General features: G+C 38.7%; 2 protein-coding genes across 2 annotated transcripts; both read right to left on the bottom strand.

Moving 5' to 3' along the window:
- Nucleotides 1-134: 134 nt before the first annotated feature.
- On the bottom strand, nucleotides 135-2,427 carry LOC108008587 (protein P54). Its single transcript, XM_017072466.4, has 2 exons — nucleotides 1,954-2,427; nucleotides 135-784 (listed from the first exon to the last, which is right to left on the bottom strand). The coding sequence occupies exons 1-2, from the start codon at nucleotides 2,335-2,337 to the stop codon at nucleotides 209-211; spliced, it is 960 nt and encodes a 319-aa protein (XP_016927955.2). The 5' UTR covers nucleotides 2,338-2,427; the 3' UTR covers nucleotides 135-208.
- Nucleotides 2,428-4,865: 2,438 nt separating this feature from the next.
- On the bottom strand, nucleotides 4,866-5,879 carry LOC108008694 (uncharacterized). The gene is made up of 2 exons (XM_017072590.4): nucleotides 5,462-5,879; nucleotides 4,866-5,338 (listed from the first exon to the last, which is right to left on the bottom strand). Exons 1-2 carry the CDS (start codon nucleotides 5,837-5,839, stop codon nucleotides 4,931-4,933), a joined length of 786 nt encoding a protein of 261 aa, XP_016928079.2. The 5' UTR covers nucleotides 5,840-5,879; the 3' UTR covers nucleotides 4,866-4,930.
- Nucleotides 5,880-9,765: the final 3,886 nt, after the last annotated feature.

The raw sequence follows: 9,765 nt of genomic DNA on the forward strand, positions 1-9,765 counted from the left end.
TCAAGTTTAGTATTTGTTATTCCCCCGTTAAATAAAGGCTTTCTAATTTTTGGCAAGGCAAACTTTAATTATTGATTCATCTGTTATTATGTATAATTAGAAAACATATATATTTTTCGTTTTCTATTAAATAATTTAGTAATGTTTATCTATTTGTTTTTATTTTGCTTCGTTTATTATTATATGAAGGAATAATTAACACGATGGCTTAGTGAGTTTTGAACCACTCCTGCAGGCTGTTCACAAGCCGCTGCATTTCACTCTTGTTCTGACTGGATTCCGATTTCAAGTCCTCCTCGGGAAGGGCTTCCTTTTCGCCTCCTGAACTTGCCGTGGTTGATTCAGTGGAGGACGACTCAGTTGAGGATTCCGTGGAGTCAGATGAGGAATCAGAGGAGGACGCCGTGGAATCTGATGAGGAATCAGTGGAGGACGATTCAGACGAGGACGAATCATCAGGGGAGGATTCAGACGAGGACGAATCAGTTGAGGACGAATCAGTCGAAGAAGATTCGGTCGAGGACGAATCAGTCGAGGAAGATTCAGTTGAAGATTGCGTGGATGGAGCTTCAGAGCTCGTGGTTTCAGATGGAATGGGAGCACCACCCATGCACAGTTTCAGATCCTCGTAGTGCTTGGCCGAATCCTCTTCATAGATCCTCTGCGTCTTGTTGGTGCACACGTATTCATTAACCTGGATGAGGCGCTTTTCTTCCTTCACAACGGCCAGCAGTTCGGAGGCGTTGGCAGATATGGTGAACATGGACTTGGTGCTGTCGGAACCCTTTAATGAAAACAACAAAGTAAATTAGTGATATAATATATTAGATAATGATAATCTTATAAATGTATATATAGTTATACCCGTTACTCGTAGAGTAAAAGGGTATACTAGATTCGTCGGAAAGTATGTAACAGGCAGAAGGAAGCGTTTCCGACCCCATAAAGTATATATATTCTTGATCAGGATGACTAGCCGAGTCGATCTAGCCATGTCCGTCTGTCCGTCTGTCCGTCTGTCCGTCTGTCCGTCTGTCCGGATGAACGCTGAGATCTCGGAAACTATGGGAGCTAGGCTATTGAGATTTGGCGTGCAGATTCCTGAGCTTCCTACGCAGCGCAAGTTTGTTTCAGTAGACTGCCACGCCCACTCTAACGCCCACAAACCGCCCAAAACTGTGGCTCCTACAGTTTTGATGCTATATAGAAAATTTTAACTGAAATGTAAATTTCTCATTAATACCTATCGATTGACCCGAAAAAAAGTTTGCCACGCCCACTTTAACGCCCACAAACCGCAAAACCCTGTGACGCCCACAATTTTCATGCTAGATAAAAAATTTTAACTGAAATGTATTGGTCTCGTCAATACCTATCGATTGATCCAAAAAAAAGTTTGCCACGCCCACTTTAACGCCCACAAACCGCAAAACCCTGTGACGCCCACAATTTTCATGCTAGATAAAAAATTTTAACTGAAATGTATTCGTCTCGTCAATACCTATCGATTGATCCACGCCCACTCTAACGCCCATAACGCTTAAATCTGTATACCGCCGGTAGGTGGCGCATTTTAATCTCGTTTTGCTGCTTGCATATCTCCATATAGCTGAGTAACGGGTATCTGATAGTCGAGGTACTCGACTATAGCGTTCTCCCTTGTTTTAATTTCAAGTTAGGAGCTAACTTACTAGACTATTCCTTTAATCAGTAACCTGTAAACGTGATAGGTCTAAGGTACAACTTGTTTACGTATAAAAGTATCATTAAAGGTAGTTTATCTATGAGAAATCAGCGTGATAAGTAAAAAATCAAAGTCATTGCTATGAGTAATTAAATAATCAATTTTCAAAATGTAGTAAATTGTAAAATGTGAACGTATTGTTACTACCTTATTTTAGGTGGCGTGATTTTTTTGAGTAAGATTTATGTATACTAGGTATATTAACTTACGGCTTTGCTGTAGCATTCGAAGAAGTTCTCGGCGGCTTCGAGTTCACTGCAGATCTTGAGGGCATCGCAGGAATTGGTGGCGGAGGCGTCGATAGCTTCTCGGTCGGCCTTGGTGGTGTCGTTGATCTGAGCGATCTCCAGAGCAGACTGCTCCAGGCACGCCGATATTTGCTCTTTGTAAACGGTTCCAGCCTGGTCGATCAGGGGGAGATAGTAGCTTATGCAGTCGATGGAGTGGGAGCCATCTCTGCTGAGATCCCTGGATTGCAGGAGGAACTGCATCAAGTTGTTGCCCGGCTGGTCGAGTTGCAGAGCAGGAGAGGGCAAGGCCGAAATCTGGCTAAGGCCGATGGCCAAAAGGACAATGCACAATATGGCTTGCATTTTTGTAATATTTCTGTAATATTTTTTTCTATTAGTATTTCTGTAGACTATCACGTTTTCACTGTTCCAGCGATCGATTCGAACTTGTTGAATCCACCTAAACGCTGCAGTATTTATAGGCGCCGCCCTTGAGTGGTCCATAAAAAATATTTCTCAGTTAGTTTCCATTAAAAAATACCATGTTATTGCCGTGTTATTGCCTCGGTTTTAGCCAATCACTCGAGCTATCTCGAAAAGCCGGGCGTAGCTATCAGTCTTATCGATTTTATAACCGCCACTCAACGGGACCCACCCGGCAAATCCAGCCCAAGGGTATCCTCCGTACCGCTCCCAAAATTTTTACTCAGTTAGATCAGCGTTCGATCGGAATCAACACTTCCCGGAATGGGTCTTTAAACGTATTATTCCGAATTTGATAAAATACCTTTCGTCTGAGGAGAGAAGATGAAAGGAAAAGCGCAAATGGCCTGTGATTTCTGTAGTTCTAGAACAATCTAATCTAGTTGGAGTGCTTTTCTTGGAGAAGAAACACGTGCAGTCTATTTGTCTGTCTTGCAGTTCAATTCCTAGAAAATTCACAGAGCCTATTAAAAATAAAAAATAGATTCAATCGTCATAGTGGTTTGTTATTGGTCAAAAGTGGAACTTGATAAGACCTTCGAGTTGGCAAATAAAATATAAACATGCTAAGGTTGAGTGTCTATCGTTAAAGGGAAAAACTAATTTTAGGCCAGGGGCTTTAGGATTTCCCAGGGCTTATCAACTAATTTACTAGTCAATATACGGGCAGAGATTGATTACTGATTTTGATATACCCAATTTTTATGACTAATGACCGAACAATATGCACTTCAGCTTTATCAGAGTCGCTCGTAATTGTTACATTTCGAAAAGTGTAATGACTCACTTGAGCTATTATTGTGGTCTTAAATAAATAGCTATTGTCTAGATAGTTGGACAAGTTTAAAGCTGCACCCATCGCATGCCCCTTCATAATTATCAGAGCTCAGTGGAGTGGAGATTTCATCAGGAATATACAGGAGCTGCAAAGGCAAGGACAACTTCTAATTTGCATATCTTAATTGCGTGTTCTTTGAGTGTGTGTTTTGGGGGGTGCAGTGTTCCCATACCCCATTTCCCCGCAAAATAGGCAGGATGCATGGAGGCCAGGATGCAGGACACTTTTGCAACTTGCCAAGTTATTGGCTTTATTTTGGCAAAGTGAAATCTCCCCTTTGCACAGCGCTTCTAATTTGTTTTAATTGCAGTGACAACAAGGCCGCCGGCAGCTGCACAAACAATAACAACACATGCAATTAAATTTGAATAAAAAGCACCGCTAGGAAAATGCCTCTTCTGTTTATTTAACTGTTACCGCTACCTTAAAATGCCCCACCCACCACCACCCCCTGGATTTTCCCCCTTTGTTTGTCCCCCGCCCGGGGTAAAGTTTTCCCAGGCTGATTTACATGTTTGCCCACCTTTTCCTTTCCCCTTACTACTCCTCCATGTCCTGCGGATCTTTGATAAACTTGGACTGATGGCAAATGCAAAAAGTTTTATTTGCATCGCATCAGGTTGGTTTCCTTCTCGCTTTTCCACCTAGATCGGACCGTTAATTAAGTAAGTTGCAATGGGTTTTAGTTTCTCGTTTGAGTTTCCAGATTGACTTCATCACTTGATGCCATCTGTTTGGTTTTAAGATGAGGCCAGTCCATTTTCTGTTACCCATTTGCAATTGCCTGCAGCTTGTCCTTCAATTACGTGGAGTGTTCAGCCTAACAGTCGGAAAAAAATCACAGTCTTCAGAACCTTTAAAAGGATGTTGGAAATCATTTTCCCCGATATCAGATTTTGCAAATGCAAGGAAAAACCTTGAATAAAAAATGTACGATTTATCATAGTCGTCCTAGCAAAGGTATATATACCATTCCCAAAAAGTTAAAAGAACTAAAGATTATATAATAAATAAAAACTAATTTTAAGATATGCTATAAATGTCTTTCAAATAGGGTTGGGACTCGATTTCCCCAGTTTCGCTTCCAAAAAAGCTCAAGTTGTAAATTTTTAACAAATATTAATTGAATACTACTTACTTACTGTCTTTAAAATATATATAAACAAAACGTTGGGAATCGCTTCACATATATCTTATCACCATATCACATAAATAAAATAAACCCTAGCTAAGATACCATAAATCATAGTAGTCTTATAAAAAAATTTCTCAGATACCATTCCGAAAAATCACAGCATTAAAAAAAAATTAATTAGCTACATAAAATATGTGTCCATATGTTATATAAAGAGCCATTCAAAAAGCATTATAAATCGTTTCCCTGATAGATAACATAAATTCTTCTTAATCCTTAAAAATCAAACATTTTTAAATGCAAAATACACCTTAACAAATATCAATTCACCATAAATCAAAAAGGTCTTTATAAAAAACCCTGGATAACTCGCTTAAAAGTAAAAAATTGATTGATTTTTTACCTCTTTATAGTTTTTACAATATAAAGGCAGACTTGGATTGCTCTTTTTTAATATTTTCTTGAATATATATACACTTTATTTTAAAATAGTTCGTTTCTTAAACAACATGTCTGTAAATACTTTCCAGTTTCCTGGCCAATCTGTGATTGCCGTTGGCACTGCTTCTTTCTTCGGATTCGATATGAGAAGATTGGTTTGGCCTGACCGTTGTGATTTGCGGGGCAGATGAGCTGGATTGGGTTGTGCTCTGTTGGGTTGTTGGTGGGGGACTTGTGCTGCTAATGGGCCTGCTGGTGGTGGTGTCCACCGGCACAGGAGACAGTCCCGCCATGCAGCTCTGGAAAGCCTCATAGGAGTTGCCGGACCGAACCTCGTAGTTCCGAGCCGAGGTGTTGCAGCAAAGTTCACGGGTGTAAGCAAGTTGCTCAATCTCCTGTCCCAGAGATCCGTAAAAAACGGAAGCACTGGAACCAACAGCGGTCAAGTTCTTGGCGTATTTGGGACCCTGAAAAAGATAATATATATTTTATTAATTTTTAAAAAGATAATGTTATGATAAATCATCAAGGAAAGTTTACTATAGTCAAGGATTTTTGTTCTGGGTCTACAAAATATTTTAATACTTTACCTCAACGGCGTAACAGGACAGAGCCTTCTGACTATCATTCTTGTTATCACAGTCAAGCAAAAACATGCAGGAGTCGAAGGTGGAATTGCTGAGATCCCAGACCACAGAATCGTATCGCCTCAGGACCTCCTTATGGCCGCCCTCGTACTTGTCCACGCACTGGTTGTACTCATCCTCGTAGATAGACCAGTCATTTTTGAAAACGCCATCGTAGTAGTTGAAACAGGCGGCGGCCAGTTGTGGGTTATTCCGCTGCATTTCGCTGGTGGCACTCATGATCTCCATGATTCTCGAGGGCCCAGAAAGGAGGCTGGGATTCGCAATGGAGGAGCCGATGGCCACGGTGGCCAGCAGGATGGCGATGAGATGGGAGTTCATGTTGCTCGTTCAACGGTTCGTTTGTAACTTGGTCCTAACTGGCTACTGGCCAACGCTTTTATGCCTACCAGAAAAGTCTGGAGCTGCCATAAATAAAGTGGCTTTTCTCCTATCTAGCTCCAGATAAGACGTATCAGTATGGCAATCACCCTACGCACCGGACTTGGGCTTCTGGTACTTCCTTCAACAATCCGTAAACAATCGTCCAACGGTTACCTGGAAATCTAGATCTCGTTTGGTTCGTCATCGAATCGGCCGTCGATTAGAGGTCATTAGATTGTTACCCCAGTTATAAACGTGTTTGTAATGCCAAAAATCCTCCGATATCATTCTTATCACGGCAATTCCCCGTAGTCTGGTTTGCATAACCCAGATATTAACCATCAACAAGTATTTTGACTGCGGGTGACTAACTCGAAATCGCGGTAATTTTGGCTTTGAAGAGGCTAAGGGGATTTTTTAATTGGTATTTTTAATTGAAGACTTTCCCAGGTACCAAGAATTGGGTTAATAACTTTTTTCGCTCTAAATATAATTTATTGCTTAACAAAGACGGCAGTTTTTCGGGTTATTAATCTGAAAAAATAAGACGATCATTAAATTAACCCATATTTTAAATATAACTTCTCTGAGTTCGGCAGTCTAGGTAGAGACGAATCTTAAACTTCTAATGCCATATGGATTTGTATCGTTTCCTAAAAAGAAACCTTTAATCTGTTGGTTGACTCAAACTTTCATAAATGTAGATATTACTATTGATAATACCAATATACAGATAATGTTGGCAGCATTGTATATCAGACATAGATTTAAAGAAATTTGGTTGATTCCCAACCAGCATGATTGTAAATCTAATTAAACTTGTGTTTTAATGCCAAAAAGTTATGATTTGTTTTTTATCAACCCATTCACCCGCTGTCTACTTTGCTTCGGGTGAATAAGAAAGCAACGGAAATTGCAGAAATGTTTGGTATTTTTAATTTAGCAAAGAACCCCAGTTCCGAGAAATGGATTAATAACATTTTTCGCTCTAATTTGAGTTAATTGTTAAGAAAAGGATTGGCCTTTTTTTGTATTCGCTCTGGGGCTACTGAACACTGAAGATAATAATTAATAATATTTAAATTTTTTAATGTACACAAGTTTTGGTTATTATAATTACATATATATATATAATTATATAAAATCAGCTATTCCTATGTTTTTATTCGAATGTATACCTAATGATTTATGTAGTTTTATTAAATAAATTATCGAAAAAATAGTTAAAGATTTGATATATAACAAAAAAAACTCGGTTAGATAAAGTATGTGCTTATCGGCACAACATATATACGCGATTATGCGAACCACTGAATTGGGATGATAAAAAATTTGTAATTAAAATATCGCAGCAATAAAATATTGATGTTTTTTATGCTGGTATAAAGACCCAATAAACAAAACCGATTACGATACATTTTACAATTATCGATAAGATATTAAGATAAATTATAAAAACAGCCGAATAACAACGCTTGGTTTCAAATTCACCCCATGCTCACTTTTTATGATTTTTAGTCTTAAGCAAAGTGTAAGAAGGTCTTTTGGGTAAACAGAACAATAAAGTAAATTTCCGATAACTTTAATGACCAGCCAGTTCATAGGCATTGTGTTGCCAGATTTGAACTAATTTCAAAGCATATTGTTAGGTTAAATTGCTTGCACATTTTAATTTTCTCCTAAAAACAAATATCTTAATAATTCAATTATCCAAATTCTTGAAAACAAACGCTAACGTGCCACGGGGCGTATGATTAATTTTATTTACCTGCCATTGCAGGTATGCAGTTCCTCAGCTGTCGCTGGCTGACTGAGCTGCATACTAAGCAGTCCTTTTGATGGTACAGCTCTGCAACGGAAATGGGTACACTAAAAAAAAGAAATTGTATGCTTCAACCTAATTAGCTTAGCTGGACAAACAAATATTTGAGTAAGCCAAAGAAGAATGTAGACAACTTAAACAACAAATCAATAAACTAATAGAAAAGAAATATTTTTCATAAATGCTCTTTACTGAACATTCTAGGTAGTAACCTTAAACAGCCCAATTGTTGAATGGACAAACCAAAATTAAACGAAGACTAAAAGAAGACGCTTATAACTAAAATTAAAAATTTCAATAAGTTAAGAATGTAATTTTTTATCAAACACTTATCCTCTTAATATTATATTAAAGATTGTTATCTTTTTAGTTCCGAAGTTTTTCAAAAAAGTATATGGAAAATACTACAAATTAAATAGTTTAATCAAGGGTTATATAAAAATATATGTCGTAAGTCGTCTCAACTTAAAATAATGAATAGTATTTATAAAGAACTTGGGTGTTTAAGCTAAAATAAAATTGCCATAAATGTTTATAAAGTAGTTTAGCTTGTTGTAATCCATAATCATGACATTTTCGCCTTGTGTAGCGCCTTGCCTCGGGGTTCATTTCCACTCAGAGCTGTCAGGACGAAATGAAGTCGAGTAGCGTCTGCCGGCTTTCGGTTCGGCTTGGTTCCGTTGAGCTGAGTCCTGTTGAGTTCCGTTGAGTTGCGCTGAATGAGGAGAAGCAGCCGCTGATGGATTGTCAGTCGAGGCGAGGGACAGGGACGCGCTGTTAAATGGGGCACAAATAAGTGTAATTGTTTTGTAAATGGCCCCGTAGTAAAACAATTTCCAATGCCACTCCGCGTCCGTTTTCTGTCAGCCAGCTGGTTGGCAACTCACTCGTTCCTCGGTCGCCTTGCACTTGAGTCAGCCCCGAAGAAAAATCACCTGGCGCATTGGGTATAATTTAATTTACAACACCCACTTCTTTAGCACTGTCAGCGGAAAGAATTCCGGCAGCGATATGGATCCGAAGAGCGCATGTCTAAGTGACTAATTAACTATTGGCCACCATAAACAAATAAAATAGCCAGGAAATTTGATAACTTGATTATCGGAGTGCCATCTAATCAAAGGCAAATGGAGTGGTTTCCAAATCACTGGGGGTTTCTTAATGAAAAGCTTATTGCGCACTCTTGTAGAGTTGAGATTGGGATCGGAAGGAGAAGCGGAAATCCGAATAAAGTAATTATTCAATTGTAATTATTCATTATTAAAATCTCCGATCTAGGTCCCAATTACCAGACTTCTTGAGAAAGCTAATTAATCAAATTAATAGCACCAGATAACATTTATTAGCTATCTGTTTGTAACTTCCCAAATGATTATCTTGGTATGTAACGCTGATTTATATGATATGTTTGGCCAAAGTATATTCTACCAATTTAAAAATTATTGGTAAGGCAAACTGACGACAGCGATTTCACACCCTTCCTATCGAAACCCCATTTATACGTCATCAAATGTCGATAAGAAACTTCTCCTTTGGCCAACAATAATAAATGCTGATAACGATGTTGGGATCGCAATAATCAGGTGGTAATTAAAAAGCGTATACAGGTTTGCCCTTTAATACTTGCACTGAATTGCAGACATGGAGGCTAATGAACAATTCCGTTTAATTTGGTATTCGATTAATTTTACAAGCTCTCTCTGTCTCGGCCACATAACGTATACGCAGTGATGTCACTGTCCATTATTACAGTTATTATTATTATTATAAACTAGGAACACTGCAATAACAGAGCCACGGATTTTACGACTGCCATAACAAGAAGCGCTGGCAATTAAACGCGACGCAGGCTATATATATCCCTATATATGTATCCCGATATAAATATCCAGCCAGAGGAGCCATAAAGTTGCGATCTGGACACGCTGTAACTTTATGGGGAGCGCGTGAAATTCAATTAAAAGCCATGTTCGATATTAGTTACAATAACCGGGATGGGATTATATATCTACCCAACCATATAGATAGATGAGAGCGTGTCCGAGCCATAAACGGAACTTAT

This window comes from Drosophila suzukii, chromosome 2R (assembly GCF_043229965.1).
Source record: "Drosophila suzukii chromosome 2R, CBGP_Dsuzu_IsoJpt1.0, whole genome shotgun sequence".
NCBI lineage: Eukaryota > Metazoa > Arthropoda > Insecta > Diptera > Drosophilidae > Drosophila > Drosophila suzukii.